General features: G+C 35.4%; 1 protein-coding gene across 2 annotated transcripts in view; it reads left to right on the forward strand.

Annotated features, from left to right (window-relative positions):
• The window catches only part of HS2ST1 (heparan sulfate 2-O-sulfotransferase 1), a 182,650-nt gene that overhangs the window by 124,646 nt on the left and 36,641 nt on the right, over nucleotides 1–21,363 (forward strand). For both annotated transcript variants that reach the window (XM_004378710.3, XM_023733354.1), the window contains exon 2: nucleotides 15,543–15,781. In XM_004378710.3, coding sequence (XP_004378767.1) covers nucleotides 15,543–15,781 — 239 coding nt within the window. The remainder of the gene's footprint in view (nucleotides 1–15,542; nucleotides 15,782–21,363) is intronic.

Here is a 21,363-nt window from a genome sequence, read left to right on the forward strand (position 1 = left end):
TTTAAAATTTATATATATTTATATTTATATAATATATAATATATATATAATATATAATATATATTTATATATATTTAGATGTTAGTTTCAGAACAAATCATTGGTAAGTAATCTTGATGCATTTCAACAGACCAAAACACTTAACCAGATAAGGATTCTGTAGTATTGAATAATAGCAGTATCCAGTCATATAATTTTATCTTGTGGCAATATTTTTGTGTGGTTTTAGAAAATACAAAAATAAAGGTCTCTTTATAAACGGCAATCACAGGCAGCACCCATGTTTTTGGACATTACAACTCTACTTTTTCTTGGCTTCCTAGTTGACACCATTACTGTTCTTACCATCGTCATTATATTTTATTGAGTCACTAGAACACAAGCATAGGAATGCAGAAACTAGACACCAGGAATGAAATGTCAATTTATATTTCTGTCTTAACACATAAGTGAGGGATGTTTTTGAAACTCCTTTTATAAAAAATTCCACATAGGTAATTGTTTTTACTGCTTTCCTTTCAAGTGGAATGTGTTTTGGTAACTGTCACAGGTAGTTATGTAAGTCAACAGCGATTATCTTCTGGTTGTTTTAGTCTTTCTGAGAAGCTGCCCTTGTAGATTTGAATCGCGGAGGTAATAAATGAGAATAAGGTGGAGAAATATTGTTAGTCCTTTTTTAAAAAGTAAAGTGGTAATTATTTATTTCCTGTGGAGTCTTATTCAAGAATCCAAGTTTAGTTTTTCTTAATCCATATTACCTTTAATGCCTACTTCTCTATTCAAGAAAAGTGAGAAATGAATGACACTTTTTGCACTCAGTATAGATAAACAGTATAAGTAGACATCAGTATGTGTATACATGGCTTCTATAATTTTAAAAGCCTGTGCCAGATTATTAAAATAACATTGTTTTCAATAACATGAGAGAGCTAGCATATTTGTGAAGTTAACAAAAAAGACAAGATACAAAAGTTTCTGTGTTATGATTACTTTTCAATAAAAGCATAGGGAAAAACAGCAAAGAAATGTTCCCAAATATTTACAGTGGTTATATTTTAATGGTGAGATTATATGTAATTTCCTCCCTTTTTTTTCTGGTTTTGTGAATCCGTCTTTTTCAGGAGTACAGTCGCTTATTACAGTAAGAAAAAAATGAATTCAAAGCCGCTATTTTGCTGGTTGATGCATGAGGAAGTTGTACCTTATATATTTTAAGTGAAAATATTAAGCATGCATTCATTCATGCACATATCAAAATATAAAAGAACCTTTTTTTTCCTTTGAGTATGGGTCTGTTTATGGAAGTTCCACATTATCTTTGTTTTGTAAAGCACACTTCTGATACTTAGTTTGCATTTTCTAGTTTGAGTTTCTTTACAATGTAGCAAAAACTTTTGCAAAACAATGTAGATTTCCTCCAACTTTTTCTCTTTAAAGTCTTTGCAATTGTCTTACCAGTGTTTGATTCAATAGCAGTTTTACTGGGCATTTTCAGAGCATTCAATTTTATTTTCATGGAAGCAGCAGCCCCTCTTTTTGCATTCACATTTCATTGATTTAGGAAATTATGACAAATATAGCTAGTATAAACTAGTTTGGGAACACACAGCTGACTAAAAGATAGACTTTATGAAACTGGTAACTTCATTGTCTTCTTTATTTGTGTATATGTTATACAATTTTACTCTTTTTGGGAGGAGGGTCTTGCTTTAAGTCAGCATAATGATTTTTACATTCATTTGTGTTGTTGTATATTTTAATAGTTCATTCCTTTTTACTATTGAGGAGTAATGCATTGTATGGATATACCACCATTTGTGTAGTCATTTACTTGTTAATGGACGTGTGCATTCCTTCCCATTTTGGGCTATTAAGAATAAAGCTACCGAGTACATTTGGACATATGCTTTCGTTTCTCTTGGGTAAATGCCTGGAGATGGAATGGCTGGATTCCATGGTAGATGTATGTTTAACTTTTTAATAAACTGTCAGACTGTTGGAAACCCCGGTGATGTAGTGGTTAAGTGCTATGGCTGCTAACCAAAAGGTCGGCAGTTTGAATCCACCAGGTGCTCCTTGGAATCTCTATGGGGCAGTTCTGCTCTGTCCTGTAGGGTCACTATGAGTCAGAATCGACTCGATGGCAGTGGGTTTGGTTTTTTGGTCAGACTGTTTTCCAAAGTGGTTGTTGCATTTTATAATCCCACCAGCAGTGTATGAGAATCCCAGTTCCTCCAGATCCTTGTCAAGACTTAGTATGGTCAATCTTTAATTTTAGCCATTTTAATAAGTGGTTCATTGTATTTCACTGTGATTTTAAATTTTCTTTTCCCTAATGACTAACAGTGTTGAGCATCTTTTCACATTCTTACCTGTTATCTATATTATCTTTTTGTGGAAAATGTCCATATCTTTTGCTCATTTCTAAAACTTGGATTAGTTGCTTTCTTATTGAGTTGTAAGGGTTTTTTTTTAAATATATTTTATATATAGATGTTTTGTTGGCCATGTATTTTGTAAATATTTTCTCCCAGTGTGATTCTCTTTTTCATTTTTGTGTCTCTTTGGTGAAGTCCAGTATATTGATTTTTGCTGTTGTAGTTCTTGCTTGTTGGGTCATAGTTAAGAAATCTTTGCCAAACCCAAAGTTATTAGGAGTATGCTTCCTCTAGAAGTTTTATTGTTTTAGCTCTTACATTTAGTTTGAATATATTTTCATATAAGGTCTGAAGTAAGAGTGAAGGTTTTTTTAAACATACGGCTGTCCAGTTTTTATGCCATTGACTGAAAAGATGATCATTTCCCCCATTGACTTGCCTTGCTAGCTCTGTCAAAAATCAGCTGACCGTATTTGTGTGATTGTGTTTCTAGATCACTGTTCTTTTCCATAAGGCAGGCTTGGTGGCGCAGTGGTTAAGCACTTGGCTGCTAACCAAAAGTTGGGCGGTTTGAACCCACCAGCCACTCCGCGGGAGAAAGATGTGGCAGTCTGCTTCTGTAAAGATTTACAGCCTTGGAAACCCTATGGGGCAATTCTACTCTGTTTTGTAGGGTCACTCTGAGTCAGAATCGATTCGATGGCAGTGGGTTTGGTTTTGGGTTTGGTGTTCTCTTCCATTGATCTAAATGTCTGACTTCATGCCAGTACCATACTGTCTTGATTACTGTAATTTTATAGTAAGTCTTGAAATCAGGTAGTATAAGTCCTTCAATTTTGTTGCCTTTTTCAAAATTGTTTTGACTGTTTTCAGTCCTTTGTGTTTCCATATAAATTGTAGAATCTGCTGGTCAATTTATACCAAAAAGACTGACGGAATTTTTATTAGGATTGCTTTGCAACTATAGATCAATTTTGGGAGAAGTGACATCTTAAAAATACTAAGTCTTCCGAACATGAATGTGGCATAGCTCTCTATTTAGGTCTTATTTCATTTTTCCCAGCAATGTTTTATAATTATTATTTATAAAATCTTACATTCTATTCCTAGTTTGCTGAGATTTTTATCTAGAATGGATGTTCAATTTTTGTCAAATGCTTTCTCTGCTTTGATGGAAATGATCATACAGTTTTTGGTTTTTAGCTTGTTAATAAAGTGAATTATGCTGATTTTTTAAAATGTTAAACCAACCTTGCATTCCTAGGATAAGCAATAAGAAGTATTAGTTGCTAGTTTTCTTGTAATATCTATCTGATATTGGTATCAGAGTAATGCTGAGCTCATAGAGTGAATTGGGAAGTGTTCTCTTCATTTTACTTTAAGAGTTTGCATTAAATTTGTATTATTTTTTTCTTACATGTTTGGTAGAATTCCCCAGTGAAGTCATCTGGGCCTGTTGTTTTATTTGTGGGGGGGGTTTTATCTGTATATTTAATTTTTTTAATTAGTAAAATATTATTCAGTTTATCTGTTTCTTCTTGAGTGAGCTTTATTAACTTGTGTTTTAAGTAATTTGGCCATTACTTATTGGCATAGAGTTGTTTATAATATTCTCTTGTTCTCTGTAGTGCTATTTGCTATTTCCTTTTTTATTCCTAATAGTGATAACTTGTTTCTTTTCTTTCTTTTTCGTATTAGTCTGGCAATAAGAGGTTTATAAATTTTATTGATTTTCTCAAAGAACCAGCGTTTGGTTTTATTGATTTTTCTTCTTTTTTTTTTTTTTTTTTTTATGTAGGCAATTTCACTGATTTCTGCTTTTATTTTCTTTTTCTACTTTGTTAGGGTGGAAGTTAGGTCATTCATGTTAGTTATACCTTCTTTCTTTTTTAGTGTAGTCATATAATGCTGTAAATTTCCCTCTAAGCACTGCTAGTTACATCTCACCAATTTTGATGTTTCATTTTTATTTATTAGTTTTAAAATACTTTTCTAATTTCCCTTTTGACTTTTTCTTTTTTGGGAGGGGCATAGTTTCAGGGTTCCTGCAGTCTGTGTCAGACCATTAAGTCTAGTCTTTCTACATGAATTTGAGTTCTGTTCTACATTTTTCTCCTGCTCTATCCAGAGCTCTCTGTTGTATTCCGTGTCAGGGCGATCATTGGTGTTGGCCGGGCACCATCTAGTTCTTCTGGTCTCAGGCTGACGGACTCTGTGGTTCGTGCGGTCCTTTAGTCCTTTGAACTACTAATTTTTCTCGTGTCTTTGGTTTTCTTCACTCTCCTTTGCTCCAAGTGGGATGGGACCAATTGATGTATCTTAGATGACCGCTCGCAAGCTTTTAAGACCCCAAAAGCCACTCACCAAAGTGGAATGTAGAACATTTTCTTAATCAAGTGTGTTATGCCAGTTGACCTGGATGTCTTCCGAAACTGTGGTCCCTAGGGCTTGACTTTTTTTTTAACCCATGGGTTATTTGAAGCATGTTATTTAGTTCCGAAATATTTGTGGATTTTTCAAATATCCTTGTGTTATTTATTTCTAATTTAATTCCATTGTAATTTGCGAACATATTTTGTATGATTTGAATTCTTTTAAATTTAGCAAGCTTTGTTTTATGACTCAGAATATGGTCTATCTTAAGTGTTCCGTGTGTGCTTGAAAAGAGTATGTGTCTATTCTGGTTGAAGTGTTCTATAAATGTCGTTAAGGTCAAGTTGGTTGACAGTATTGTTCAGGTTTTCTATATCCTTACGATTTTCTGTCTATTCATTTTATCAGTTGTGGAGAGAATGATGATAAAATCATTGACTATACTTGCAGATTTATTTTTCCTTTAATTGTATGTTTTCAGAATCTCTTACATGTGCACAAATGTTTAGGATTGTTGTATCCTTTTGATAATTATGGAATATTCCTCTTGACCCCTGATAATATTCTTTGCTCTGAAATCTTGTTAGTAATATGGCTACTCTAACTTTTTTTGATTCATATTAATTCATGATATATCTTTTTCCAGTCTTTTCATTTTAATTTATTTGTTTCTTTTATTTAAAGTGGGTTTCCTATAAGCGCCATATAATTGAGTCTTGCATTTTTATCCAGCCTGACAATCTCTACCTTTTAATTGGGCTATTTGGATCATTTGCTTTTAATGTGTGGAGTACTAATTTTAATAATTATAAATATGATTTAAAAATTTGGATGCTCTAATGAATTTAATTATGTAACTTCTTTCATAAAATTTAATTGCTATTACAATCATTTTGTTTTGTTTAAACTTACTATATCCAGCTTATCTTAGGCTACCAAAAAGCAAGGAAAGCCAAAGCTGAGGAAGAAGGCAGAACTGCATTACAAATAAAATGACCTCCAAAGATGAGGAATTATGCTACAGAGAGTTCTTTCATAATATGTTAGTTATAGAAGGATGAAATAGAGAATGATACCCTCAGGGTCACAAATTAGAGTCAGCAAAAATGTATTAACCAGGTTCCAGTATTATTGTAGTATGCTTTTTAATGGCTCCTATTTGGTACAGGTTTTAGATTATCCAGGGTCTTATATCACCTTGTGAACTTTTTAAAAATACAGATTTCCTAGTACGTCCCCAGCCCAATCTCTGGCCATTATGCCCTGGAATCCATTTTAAAATAATGTAACTCTCCATATGATTGTTAGATTCTTCTGGGTTTGGAAACCATTGTCTGCCCTGGTTATTTGAACATTTTAATCTCTAACTTTTCTGATTCATATGGTGCCAAGAGAATATATTTTTAGAATGTCATACCTGCATAAAACAGTCTTGACATGCTGTATATAACATTGCTAGGTTAATAGAGATCAAATACATGAAACCTTCACTTTGTTTTAACACTGTCCTTCCTTTGGTTGCTCAGTAAAAGATTATATCTCCTATATGGTTTAATTCAATAGTACCATATTGCTTTCATTAAACAAATCTGTTGATTTGTACAATGTGCTGGGTAATAGTCACCACCTTCCCTTTAGAGAAAGAAGGTAGCCTTTTAAACACTTGTGCTTTTTCCCCCAAAAAGATATGTGAATTCTACTGTGATTTTTAAGTTTCTGCAATTTGTTTGGTCTCAATGTAGAGTCCCTGGGTAGTACAAACAGTTAACATGCTGAGCTGCTAACTGAAGAGTTGGGGGTTCAAGTCCACTCAGAGGTGCCTTGGAAGGAAAAGCCTGGTGATCTATTTCCAAAAAAATCAGCCATTAGAAACACTTTGGAGCATAGTTCTGCTTTGGCACACATGAGGTCGCCATGAGTCAGAATTAACTTGATGGCAACTGGTTTGGTAATATGGAATTAGAATGTACTTAAGTTGCCTGATTCAAGGAGATTAAAAGGTTAAAGAATAAACAGTTTTGTATACTTGTTACTTTGCCCTCATCCCCATTGATTTTATCAATGCATACCTTTACATATGAAGTCACTGTGGGTCAGAATCACTCAACAACAATGGATACCTTTACATAATGATTATGATTTTATTTTTAGCATGGGCAAATCTGTTTAAAAGTATATGGATTTGAAAGCTAATATAGGATATGTTCAGATTGTTTTATTATACTTTTATTATAAAGTAGATATTAAAATAACTATTAGTAGTATTGTATGGTAAGTGTTCAGTTGTCTACAAGGTAAAGAATGTTTTACTTGAGGATTTTATCCATATGGTACTTGGATTATCAATATTTCACATAATCAAAATACAGTAAAACACTTAAGACACATATGGTCAAGTTTTAATATTTGATGATTGATAAGGCTGGCTAGAATTTTCTGTATGTCAGGTCATTATTGAGACTACTAGTTATTATTGCACAGTAGACATATGTGGAATTGCCGACTAATAAAGAATTGTAGTTAACAGGATACTGTTTTTTGTCACAAGACAAAATGTAAAAGAAGAGACTGTTGGAAGTTTGTGTTTAAAAATGAACTTCTCTAGAATAACTAATTTTTAAAAGCCCATTGAAAGTGTAAATCCAACTAAAAAGCTAAAATCCAACTAAAAGTTCCTCAGAAAATGTAAAACTTAATATAAAAATTAATTTTAAAACTCAATTTTTAGTCTTAAATAACAATGTAAAATGTGCAATCTACTTGAAATTCGGCTTTTAACTATTTCAATAAGCTTATTGTTATTGGCTGCCGTCGAGTAGCTCTGAATCATAGTGACACCTTGTACAACCGAATGAAATGTTGTCTGATCCCACACCGTCTTTGTGATCATTGGTATGCTCAAGTCCATTGCTGTGGCTGCTGTGTATTTTGAGTGTCTTCCAACTTGTGGAGCTCATCTTCAGCACTGTATTGGACAGTGTTCAGTTGTAATCCATAGGGTTTTCATTGGCTAATTTTCAGAAGTAGATCACCAGACATGTTTTCCTAATCTATCTTAGTCTGAAAGCTCTGCTTAAACCTGTCCACCATGGGTGACCCTGCTGGTATTTGAAATATTGGTGGCATAGGATGAGAAATTGTAATCTAATCAGAATTTCTTCATATAATTTCAGTAAGTTAGGACTGGAAATTGTAGTCTAATTATAATTTATTCATCTATAGTAGAATGTTACAAAAGGGACTATATCTTTAAAATGGTTCTTGAATTCGTGGTTGTGTCCAAAAGTGAGGATCTCAGACTAAAAGTGTCAGGGGAGCGTACAGTCAAGGTCAGTCAGAATTAATAAATGTTGCATTTTCAAAGGTTTGTTAACAGTTTATTCTCATGAATAATTTAAACATTTTACTTGTGCTTCCCATAATGATGGTTACAGCATCCTTGAAAGAGGAACTGCCTAGCCTTACAAGACCTAATGGTTGGTGAGGAGCAGTGAGGGGGATAGAACACCGATGTAACCCAGTAGAATCAATGCCATGAGTTAGACGGTGACAGATGTCATGACCAGAACACCCTCACGATGAGTTTATACCATGAAGTTGAGTAGCATTGTTTTTCACAAACTAAGCCATATCTAAAATTATCACAAATTCCAGATTAATGGGGCACCAATTAATTCCTTACATGCAAAAGAGTATATTCTGCATCTGTCTTCTTAATAAACCAACAGAAATGCTCTGTAGAAAACTAATTCTCAAAAGTGTCCTTGGACCATCATACAGCATAATCTTGGAACTTGCTCGAAATGCAAATTCTCAGGCTCTACTGAATTAGTAACTTAGGGAGAAGATAAAAGGGGGGAGGTAAGAATCTGTGTTTTAAGAAACCCTCCGAGTGATTCTGATACGCTCAAATTGAGAACTACTGCTCTAGAATGTGATGTATATCAAACTTTTGAAATGATAGCAAGTTTCCAGCATCACTAATTCTAATTTTCAAACAGCTGTTGCATTAAGTTTTAGTTAATGAGCTCCAAACCCAGCTGGAGATGAGTCCCAGTTACTCTTTATTCTTACTGGTGAATGAAGCACCAGGTGCAGTTGTTGAAGTGTGAAAATAATTCAGCTTTGTAGACAGTGCTGGCATTTCTTTCTTAATTTTGAAAATGCTTTAATCTTGGTGTGATATTTATTTCAACAATGAAGGCATGTCTGTTTTAATGGCAGTTTGGACTTCTAAGAATTGAGGAAATCTCTGAATTTTCCTGCTAGTTTAGTATCAAAATTAATATTTTAGCTGGATTACAAAGCTTGCATATAATTCAGTTCCTTTTATTATATCGCCACTCCCCCCCCCGCCAGTGTTCACATTTTAATAATTTTTAAGTGTCTTCTGTGAATAATTTACTTTCTTCCTTCTTCACATCTTCCATATTATCACATCTTTATGTTTACTCTGGAAAAACAAATGCCATCAGAGATTTATTTTAGTTAAATGTATTCTGTAGTAGTGAGGCCCAGCTATGCCCACTAGTGTCCTCAAGAAAACATCCAAAGGCATATCATTAAGAGATGAAGCAAGTATGTCTCACTACTCCTTATCTGTTGAAGTGGTACTAAATAATGAATATTTTAAAGTGGACAGCATGGTCAAAAAACACTTACAATGCTCATTAATAAGTAAGCACATGATCTTGCAATGATACTAAAGGATTTTTTGTTGTTGTTGTATTGCACATATTTCACAGGTAGTGTTGGTAGTAGAGATCTTTAAGTCAAGGGCAGTGGTCTCAAAATTCTGTTTTAATGCTCTTTATCTTGACTCAACAGCACTCAACAACAACAGATTTTTAACTCTGTACTCTGCCTGCATAACCTATTCGTTCCATTGACATCAGGCTGCTGTCTTTGTGTTGGAACTCCTAAATTTCTATCTTTAGTTCACAGATTTCTCCTGAAAATGTGTATCTTCAGCAGCCTACACATTACTGCCCATGTATTCCATGGACACTTGAAACTCAGTATGTCTAAAACTGAGCATGCAAGTTTCCTTCACACTAACCCTGTGAATGTATATGGATATGTATATATTACATTAATAATTTAGTTTTGGTCTTGGCCCCAGATGTTCACATAGCACCCTATTGTCTATTAAAACGCCTTTTTGATATGTCTAAAAATCCACAAGAATGTTTCACATATGTTTAAAAAGAGAAAAAGCAGAATCCTCTCCATCTCCTAAGTGTCTGCTTCACCTCTTTGTTCACTGGGCAACTGTCTCCAATCAAGCATCATCATCTCTGCTGCTGACTCAAGAGGAAATGCCAGAATGTACTAGGGTTCTCGTGGTACCAAAATTGATGCTATGTTCTGTGTAGAAATGGAGAAAGTTCTCGTATCTCCCACCTGTGTCATACTTTATCACTCATATACCTGCTTTTTGTATCAGTGTGAGGAGATGGCTAACACCAAATAGTCATCCTTTCGCACGCATAGTATGTATTTATTGCTAGGAAACACCTGCACACCCAAGGACTAAATTTCTCACCACTACCCGTGCATGTACCCATTGTTATCTAGTTGATTCCCACTCATAGCGACCATATAGGACAGAGTAGAACTGCCCCATAGGGTTTCCAGGGAGCAGCTGGTGGATTTGAACTGTGGACATTTTGGTTAACAGCCAGTCTCTTAACCACTGCACCACCAGGGCTTCACTCCTGCATTTAGATAGGGCCCTATGAGTAGTTTTTGCCAAGATGGTTGTTATGGGTTGAATTGTGTCCCCTCAAAATACGTGTTGTAAATCCTAACCTCTATACGGGTGGTTATAATCCATTCGGGAATGGGTTGTCTTTGTTATGCTGATGTAGAAAGTAAGCCTTGAAGTCAGCTCACCTCTGATTTTTAACTATAATATTTTATACTTTACAAACAGATACCCATTGCCGTCGAGTTGATTCCAACTCATAGTGGCCCTATAGGACAGAGTAGAACTGCCGCATAGGGTTTCCAAGGAGTGGCTGGTGGATTCGAACTGCTGACGTTTTGGTTAGCAGCAATAGCTCTTAACCACTGCACCACCAGGGAGGGCTCCATACTTCCCAAAAAAATGTACTTCTGTAATTTTACTGGTGTCAAGTCAGTTCTGACTCATTGCACCCCATGTGTGTCAGAGTAGAAGTATATTCCATAGAATTTTCAATGGCTAATTTTTCAGAAGCAGATCACCGGACCTTTCTTCCAGGGTGCCTCTGGGTAGACTCAAACCTCTAACCTTGTGTTTAGCAGCTGAGCACTTTAACCGTTTGCACCACCCAGGGAAACCTACATCTGTAATAGTGTAATACTGTATTTAACAGTGAGGCTCTACTCCATCCTGATGTAGAAACACAGTAAATCTCAGACAACCAGAATGATGTGGAGCACAGACTGAAGTCAGAAAGACCTAGGATGGTATCTTGACCTCATTACTCAGCTGGTGACTATTTAATTTCTTTGTGATTTCATTTCCTCATCTAAATGAGGATAATTATAGTGATTCTACATAAATAAAGCAAAAGAAAAGAATCACATGATCATCTCAGTCACTGCAGGAAAGGCATTCAATAAAGTCCAACACACATTCCTGATAAAAATGCTCAAAAAAAAAATAGGAACAGAAGGGAAATTCCTCAGCATAACAAAGGGCATCCATACAAAACCAATAGCCAGCATCATTCTCAACGAAGAGAGGCTGAAAACATTCTGCCTGAGAACAGGAACAAGACAAGAATGTCCCTTATCACTGCTCCTAACATTGTGCTGAAAGTCCTAGCTAGAGCAATAAGGCAAGGAAAAGAAATAAAGGGCATCCAAATTGATAAAGAAGAAGTAAAACTGTCCCTATTTGCAGATGATATGGTACTATACATAGAGAACCCAAAAGACTCCACGAGAAAAGTACTGGAACTAATAGAAAAATTCAGCAGAGTAGCACAATACAAGATAAACATACAAAAATCAATTGGATTCTTATACACCAATAAAGAGAACTACGAAAAGGAAATCAGGCAAACAATAGTATTTATAATAGCCCCTAAAAAAATAAAATACTTAGGAATAAATCTAACCAGGGATGTAAAAGACCTATGCAAACAAAACTACAAAGCAAGCACTACTGCAAGAAACCAAAAGAGACCTACATAAATGGGAAAACATACAATGCTTATGGATAGGTAGTCTCAACATTGTGAAAATGTCAGTTCTACCCAAAGCAATCTACAAATACAATGCAATCCCGATCCAAATACCAACAACATTCTTTAAAGAGATGAAAAAACTAATCATTAACTGTGTATGGAAAGGAAAGAGGCCCCGGATAAGTAAAGCACTATTGAAGAAGAAGAATAAAGTTGGAGGACTTGCAGTACCTGACCTCAGAACCTACTATACAGCTATGGTAGTCAGAACAGCTTGGTACTGGTACAACGACAGACACATTGACCAATCGAATAGAATTGAGAACCCAGATGTAAATCCATCCACCTAAAGTCACCTAATCTTTGACAAAGGTCCAAAGTCCATTAAACAGGGAAAAGACAGTCTTTTTAACAAATGGTGCTGGCAAAACTGGATGTCCATCTGTAAAAAAATGAAACAGGATCTATACCTCACAGCATACATGAAAACTAATTCAAAATGGATCAAAGACCTAAATATAAAACCCAAAACTATAAAGATTATGGAAGAAAAAATAGAGTCAAAGCTAGGGGTCCTAATACACAGCATAAACAGGATACAAACCATAACTAACAATACACAAACATCAGAAGATAAGCTGGATAACTGGGACCTTCTAAAAATTAAACACACTGATCAAAAGACTTCACCAAAAGAATTAAAAGAGAACCTACAGACTAGGAAAATAATTTTGGCTATCTAATCTGTAAAATGTGTAGGAAGATACAACACCTCTACAACAAAAAGACAAATAATCCAATTAAAAAATGGGCGAAGGATATGAAGAGACACTTCACTGAAGAAGATATTCAGGTGGCTAACAAACATATGAGGAAATGCTCACGATCACTAGCCATTAGAGAACTGCAAATCAAAACTACAGTGAGATATCATCTCACCCCGACATTACTGGCATTAATCAAAAAAGCAGAAAATAACAAATGTTGGAGAGGCTACAGGAGATTGGAACTCTTCTGCACTGCTGGTGTTAGTGCAAAATGGTAGAACCATTTTGGAAAATGATACGGTGTTTCCTTAAAAAGCTAGAAATAGAAATCCCATATGATCCAGCAATCCCTCTCCTAGGAGTATATCCTAGAGAAATAAGAGCCGTCACACGAGTAGATATATGCTCACCCGTGTTCTTTGCAGCATTATTCACAGTAGCAAAAAGATGAAAACAACCTAAGTGCCCATCAACAAATGAGTGAGTAAACAAACTATGGCAGTTACACACAATTGAATACTATGCAACGATAAAGAACAGTGATGAATCCGTGAAGCATCTCACAACATGGATGAATCTGGAGGGCATTATGCTGAGTGAAATAAATCAATCACAAAAAGACAAATACTGTATGAGACCATTATTATAAAAACTCATGAAAAGGTTTACACATAAAAAGAAACAATCTTTAATGTTTACAAGGGAGAGGAGGAGTAAGGCGGGAAAAATGCTAACTAGACGATAGGTAAGTGGTAACTTTGGTGAAGGGTAAGACAGTACACAATACTGGGAAAGCCAGCACAGCTTGACCAAGGCAAAGTCATAGAAGCTCCATGGACATATCCAGACTCAGTGAGGGACTGAGGTTCTGGGCTGAGGGCCGGGGACCATGGTTTTGGGGGACATTATCTCAATTGGCATAACATAGTTCATAAAGAAAATGCTCTACATCCTGCTTGGGTGAGTAGTGTCTGGGGCCTTAAAAGCTTGTGAGCAGTTATCTAAGATACCTCTACTGGTCTCACCCCATCTGGAGCAAAGGAAAATGAAGAAAACAAAAGACACTAGGGAAATATTAGTCCAAAGGACTAACGGACCACAACTACCACAGCCTCCACCAAGCTGAGGCCAGCACAACTCAGTAGTGCCTGGCTACCACCACCGACTGCTGTGACAAGGATCACAATAGAGGGTGCCAGATAGAGCTGAAGGTAAATGTAGAACAAAATTCAAACTCACAAAAAAAGACCAGACTTACTGGTCTGACAGAGACTGGAGAAACCCCGAGAGTATGGCCCCCAGACAACCTTTTAACTGAGTACTGAAATCACTCCTGAAGTTTACCCTTCAGCTACAGGTTAGACAGGCCTATAAAACAAACAAAACACACATAGTTCAACCATGTATAGAGATTAACTGAGCACACCAACCCAAAAGAAAGAGAAGGCAGGAAAACTGGACGAATGGAAATGGGGAACCCAAGGTTGAGAAGAGGAGAGTGTTGACACATCGGGGGTTGGCAACCAATGTCACAAAAACAATTTGTGTATTGTTTAATGAGAAACTAATTTACTCTGTAAACTGTCACCTCAAGCACAATAAAAAAAAATTAATAGTGCCTCTTAAGCAAGGCTTCAAATCAGTTCGTTCTGATTTGACCACCCCTGGGGATCTTGTTAAAATGTAGATTCTGATTTAGTATATTTGGGGTGGAAATGCAAATTCTCAGCAGGAGGTCAAACCAGAATGAACTTGTTCAAAGCCCTGCTCTTAGGGTTGTTTTAACATTATTGTTACTGAAGGAACCCATATTATTCGATACCTACGTTTTAGAATACTTTCTCGTTGTAAATTTGTTTTTCGTGAGGTGAAATTCATATAACGTTAACCATTTTAAAGTGAACAATTCAGTGACATTTAGTACATTCACATTGTTGTGAAACCACCACCTCTATCTCGTTCCAAAATGTGAGGGACTGTCGTTGTGCAAAGTAATTTGTAATCCTACTAGGGGTCTTTTCCTCATTACCTCCTTTCTTTTCCCTCCTTCTCCCTTTCTTGTTTTCGTATTCTAAAAAATATTTGAAGCTGAAGTTTACGTCAAGTAGAAGTTAGTAGACAGCAAAATATAACTGCTTTTCAAACTGCGTAGTAGACAGTGATTTGAATTAGAGGAACCAAGGATTAAACATAGCCAGGACTTACCTGTAACCCAACAATAAAAGGAAAAAGGGTTTGTGTTGGTATTGTTTTTACTCTTGTTACCTAAAATCACATGAGTATTTGTAGTCACTGCCCTGCCACATTTTGATAAACCAGGGATTAACCAAATCCTAAATAGTAAATTTCAAAATCTTTTGCTTTAAATTATAAGTGATTTATTTTCTAAGTGCCTTTTTTGCACCGTGAAGTTTAACATTCCATGTAGTCTGTCTTGGCGTGTTTGAGAATTAATTGAAGTTGTAGAAATTCTCTTAGAACGTAAAGTGACTTCTGAATTGTGTTCTGCGAAATTCTAAACTTGATGACTGTTTATTCCTTTGTTCTTGATGTGCGTATGTATTACTCTTTGAAGGTGATTCTGAGTTTTTGGTCCTCAAAACATTTCTCCACCTGCTCTTACCCAGTCCTTGAATAGGAAAATTATGTCCTAGGCCATAGCTATTGTTCATCTTAGAAACTCAAACTGTCTATCCATATTTTTTATATACCTTGGTCTTTTGTCTTTGTGTTTTATTTTCCTTTGTTTGTGTTTTTATCTTTCATTATCATTGTCCAAAGTTCAGTGTCCATAACTTCCTTATAGTCTTACTAAATACTTAATTCATCTCTGTTTTTCTTTGTAGAAAGGGCTATTGCAAGACATGAAGTACGAGAAATTGAGCAGCGGCATACAATGGATGGCCCTCGGCAAGATGCAGCTTTAGATGAGGAAGAGGACATGGTGATCATTTATAACAGAGTCCCCAAAACTGCAAGCACTTCTTTTACCAATATCGCCTATGACCTGTGTGCAAAGAATAAATACCATGTCCTTCACATCAACACTACCAAAAATAATCCAGTGATGTCACTACAAGATCAGGTAAACACCACTTACGGCATTCACAAATATTTTCTGACATTTTCTCACTCAAATTTTGTATCTCAAGGGGGTAAAGCATTTTAAAGGGACATGGTGTCCTGATCTCAGAGTCCCTGGGTGCTGCAAATAGTTAATGCAGTAGACCGCTGAAGAAATAAATACCTTGTGATCTACTTCTGAAAAATCAGCCATTGAAAACCCTATGGAGCGCAGTGCTGTTTTGACACACATGGGATCACTACGAGTCAGAATCAACTCCATGGAAACTGGTTTGGTTTTATGCTGATCTCAACTAATCATAAATCTCTTGGGGGAAGGGGCCAACCAAGTTTTGTATAATTTTACATTCTTCACAATATTTGACACATTTCCTTGCATAGAATGTGTAGTCATGTATTTGTCAAATAAATGAATTAATGAATGGCTTGGCTTTTTGAAGAGAAAATTGATGCTCTTTGGTATGATATCCTTTTAAAAATATAAAATATTTTTTGGCAAGATACCCTGCAATAAAAATCATTATATTGTCTCAATTTATGATGGAGGAATATTTCTTTTCTTTGATGAATACCTGTACTCTATATAGGTCAGTTTTGTAGCTTGCCTCCTGAATCTCATCTCATCCTTAACTGGTAATTTGTATAATTATTAGCTGTAAACTCCTGGAAAACTGTTATTTTGGCTTATATTTTTAACATAATCTTGTGTTCTGAATTCTCAGAGATTTTAGATAAATAGGTAGATAATTTAATAAAATGATTTTAAGAAAAGTGGAAGAAATTATCTTATGAAGTCAAGTTTACCCATCTCTGTAGCAGCAGAAGCACACATATCTCCAACACCTGGCGTTCTGACTATGATAATAAATAAGTGAAGTTCTGTCTATAAATATTGAAGAGGATGGGAATTGGGCTTCATGCAAAGAAAAGATAGTATTGAATCAAATACCATATTACAGTAGCTTTATTAGGAAAGTATTTGTGATAAAGTCCTGCAGTTAGAATGATATTTATCTACAGGTAGTCCTGACTTACCACGTATTGTATTTGAGTTATGACAAAACCCACTTAAGACCGTCTTTTTTTTTTTTTTTTTTTACACCTTATCATTAGTAAGGTGTACTACATACAGTGTTGCAACACATAATTTGTTGATGTTATCATTGCCAGATGTTTATATGTAGAGTTTCCAACCCCCAAAGACAAAAATCAGATTTATAAAGACAGTGATAATAAAAGGCCATAATAATGAAAACTTAAAAAAGAAAGGTTTTCAACTTAGGTCAAAACCGACTTAACGATGGAGTTGTTGGAATGGAACCTGTCATAAGTCGAGGATTACCTGTGTTTGAAAACCAGTGAACTTGTTTTATTGTTGCAGAATTGATTTATCACATTATATGGTGTTACTATAATCCATACACTGAAGCAAGAGAATAATGATACACAAAGTTAAAGTTGGCTTTCTTGTTAGAGAGTGTCTGCAAAGCCTAGTGATATGTGATATATCATCTAGCCATATAATTATTAGCTCTCTGCAAGATCCATGATTACTCTTTTTCCTAGAATCAAAAATCTACATCTGTCCACAAAGTCAAATAACTCTTCTGTAAATGAGAAGAAACATGAGCTTATTTAGCTAAGTGGGTCATAAAAACTATTCATTATATAATATTATACATCTCGAGGGCAAATGTGCTAAGTATTCAGTCTTTATACAGTGTTGAGTAGGTTTTAAATCTATTTGCATTGTTGCTTTCAGAATATATCTTGATTTAAAAAATATTTTCTAATGTTCACATAATAATTTCAGATTTCTTCAGTAGTTTTTTTTTTTTTTTTAGAAAAACAATGTTAGCTTGCTTGTTCAGTTTTCAGGGGTATTTTGTTTCCAGCATTACAAAGTTGTCTGGCAACTACAAGATGTCTGACAATGACATCAGCCTTTTTTTTCAGAAAATATGAATCTACAGAAGCTCACCAGAGAAGACATTTATAGGCATCATGTAGTAGTACATTTTTTTAAATAGTTTTTTTGTTATATAGAAGATAGTCAGTGGAAGAGAAGTGCAAATGCTATCTTAAAAGCATTTGGATTACATACTGAACAAAACTTGAAACAGATTTGTGTGGGGCAGAGTAGAGGACTAGTCTTAATCATTTGTTGATTTAAATTTATTTTAATTTTATATATTTATTTATTCTTTGTACTTTAGTTGAAGGTTTACAGAGCAAACTAGCTTCTCATTAAACAGTACACATATTGTTTTTGACATTGGTTACCAACCCCACAGCATGTCAACACTCTCCTTTCTTGACCTTGGGTTCCCTATTACCACCTTTCCTGTCCCCTCCTGCCTTCTAGTTCTTGCCCCTGGGTTGCTGTGTCCATTTCGTCTCATTTTATTTTATGGGCCTGTCTAATCTTTGGATGAAGGGTGAACCTCAGGAATCACTTCATCACTGAGCTAAAAGGGTGTCCAGGGGCCATACTCTCGGGGTTTCTCCAGTCTCTGTCAGGCTAGTATGTCTGGTCTTTTTTTGTGTGTTAGAATTTTGTTCTACATTTTTCTCCAGCTCTGTCCAGGACCCTTGATTGTGATCGCTGTCAGAGCAGTCAGTGGTGGTAGCCGGGCACTATCTAATTGTACTGGAGTCAGTCTGGTGGAGGCCATGGTAGTTGTGGTCCATTAGTCCTTTGGAATAATCTTTCCCTTGTGTCTTTAGTTTTCTTTATTCTCCCTTGCTCCTGATGGAGTGAGACCAGTGCAGTATCTAAATGGCCACTCACAAGCTTTTAAGACCCTAGCCTAATTGTGTCTTTAAGTCGAATTTGTAGGTACGTCAGAATAGGTACACACAGTTCTTATTTAGCCTTAATTTAGTGCAAGAAAAGGCTCAAAGCCTTTTCAGTGATTTAAAAGCTGCACACGCAGCAAGTGAAGGTGATTGTGATGAAGAATTTGTTGTCTGTAGGGGTTCATTCATTTCAAAGTGAGGGCTAATTTACATAACATTAAAGTGCAAGTACATGTGGAAGTTGGACTTTCTCTGGGGACTGCCTGGACTTCAAAATGTCAACTGGTAGTTCAAAACCTGGTTGTAATTAGGAATGGCTTATATGCCAAATATTCTCGAATATACTATATCCAAAGTATTTCTGATCTCTTGTTCTATACAGAAGCAATTCTTCAAATAAGTCATATTTAATGCTTCCCCTTTCCTTTTCATGACATATTAGATGGCATTTTTATTTCACCTCCAATCAAGTAAGCATCATCTAAATTTAAACTTTAAAACTATATTAAAACCAAAACCAAATCCATGGCTGTTGAGTTGATTCCGACTCATAGTCACCCTGTAGGACAGAGTAGAACTGCCCCCATAGGGTTTCCAAGGAGCTGCTGGTGGATTTGAACTGCCAACCTTTGGCTAGCAGCGGAGTTCTTAACCACTGCACCACCAAGGCTTCAAAACTATATTAGATGCTTCAGAAATAATTTTTTAAATAGTCCCTGAACTCCATCTTATATAACACATTTTTATTTTAGTACCATTATTTTGTTGTCCCTGTGTACCCTTTTCAGCTGCTTCATTATTTAAGTAGGAATTAAATGATCTATTTTGCTGTTCCTTCTTCTCTAAGAAACGGTTCTAATCAGTCTGTCTGTCAAGTGAGACTTAAAGGGTAAGATTTTTATTAAATCTGCTGTTGTCTTAGTCTTCCATTTAAAGCCCAGTTTACTCGTAAAATATTCTGGGATATAATAGATGACCACATTCTTTATTCCTGCATTCTTCCAACCTCAGCAATTCAGTCGGCTTGATCTCTGCCTATAGCTGCAGCTGTTTAATGTTTCATAGACATATTTTGTACATACGATACCTGGCACTGTGCTAAACGGTTTACATGCTTAATTATATGAAAAATTTTAGAGGCAAAGCCCATATATTTTTAGTCTGATATAAAACTATTCAATGTTTATTTTGCTATCCTTAGAAGCAGTTGTCAACTTTGCTTTTGAGTTTTTCATTTATTTATTGAGTTTATAATATATATGGAGATTGTGCTACATGCTTTGGGGAAATACCAAAGAAATAAAAGCAAGGCTGCATCTTTCAAGGAATTTCTTTATGGTTTTGAACCAACTCGATGGCAGTGGGTTTGGTTTCTGGTGGTTTATAATTTAATTGAACATAAAACATAGGCACAGAAACTATGAGGATAGTTAAAAGAAACCATATCTATTTAGGTAGCATTGTCTTTAACCTGGATCTAATCCTGAGGAAACAGATCCATATTGTAAAACAGTCTACAGAATAACTGCCCTGGACTCTTACAAAGTGTCATTGTGATTACAACCACAAAAAGTCAGGGAGGATGGGAGGGGGTTTAGGAAACTGAAGAGACATGAAAACCAAATGTAATGTGTGATCTGTTTATTGGATCCTGGATCAAAAATGATATATTATTTCTTTGTTCATAGATAGTATATGCTGAGGTTTTTAGGGATGAAGTATGTCTGTAACTTGCTTTCAGATGGTTCAGAAGAAATTAAGAGAGGGAGAAAAAAGATTAAAATGTCAAATTGTAGTTAGTGAATGTAGGTGAAGAGTATGAATGTTGACTGTACTAGTCTTTCAACTTCTGTAGTTTAGAAATTTTTCAAAATTAAAAAGTTGAGATAAAAGAAGAAGTTACAACAAGGGGAAAAAAGATTAACATTTGAAAATATAAATGATAAGAAGACTAATAGGAATGAAGTAGATTTAATTATTAGAGTTATATTTTTGAGATGGGCTTTACTCGGTTAATAGATATTGTCAGAAGACAGGTAATAGCTCCTCTAACGAGAAACTGGTGTATGTCAAATAGGTGTAATTCACAGCATCTTTTAAGATGTTTGTTAATTTCTTAACTCTTTACTCTTCTCATATATTTAGGTCTCTGATTAAATTTAACCCCTTTAATAATATCCAGAATTTGCCTACTCTGTAAGACAACAGTGGTATTTTTTTTTTCCTTTTAATTCACTGCCAAGCCAACCTCTGGTTATTTGCATTAGAGCCCACTGTTTGCTATTAGTTGCATATACTGACTTTTCAGAGCAACACTTTGGATGAGTGTGTCTCAGTCTTTAATATGTATACTAATAACTTGTTAAAATGCAAATTCTGATTCAGAAGGACCAAGATGGGGCCTGATAGTCTGAATTTCTAAAAAAAAACTTCCACTTGATGCCAAAGCTGTTAATTGCTTTGTTTGATTAGCAAAGATCTAGACCATGATTCTCAGTGGGTGTGTGGGAAGCTGCATATTATAATCTCTTTAGGATAGTGGGACAGTTATCCTCAAATTCATATTCCTCCCACTGAACAAAAATCCAGACCTCTTGCCTAGGCCAGCAGGCCTTTAATCTAGCCCTTATCCACAGTTCCAGCCTCTTTTTCAGTAGCCACACTGGCCTTTTGGTTCTTTGTACCCAGCCTTTGCCACTTTAAGACCTCTTCACTTACCATTTCCTCATAGAATGCACTTCTTCCACGACTGCTTTCATGTTATCCATTGAAGGATTCAGCTTA

Source organism: Trichechus manatus, unplaced genomic scaffold (assembly GCF_000243295.1).
Source record: "Trichechus manatus latirostris isolate Lorelei unplaced genomic scaffold, TriManLat1.0 scaffold00058, whole genome shotgun sequence".
NCBI classification, from domain to species: Eukaryota; Metazoa; Chordata; class Mammalia; order Sirenia; family Trichechidae; genus Trichechus; species Trichechus manatus.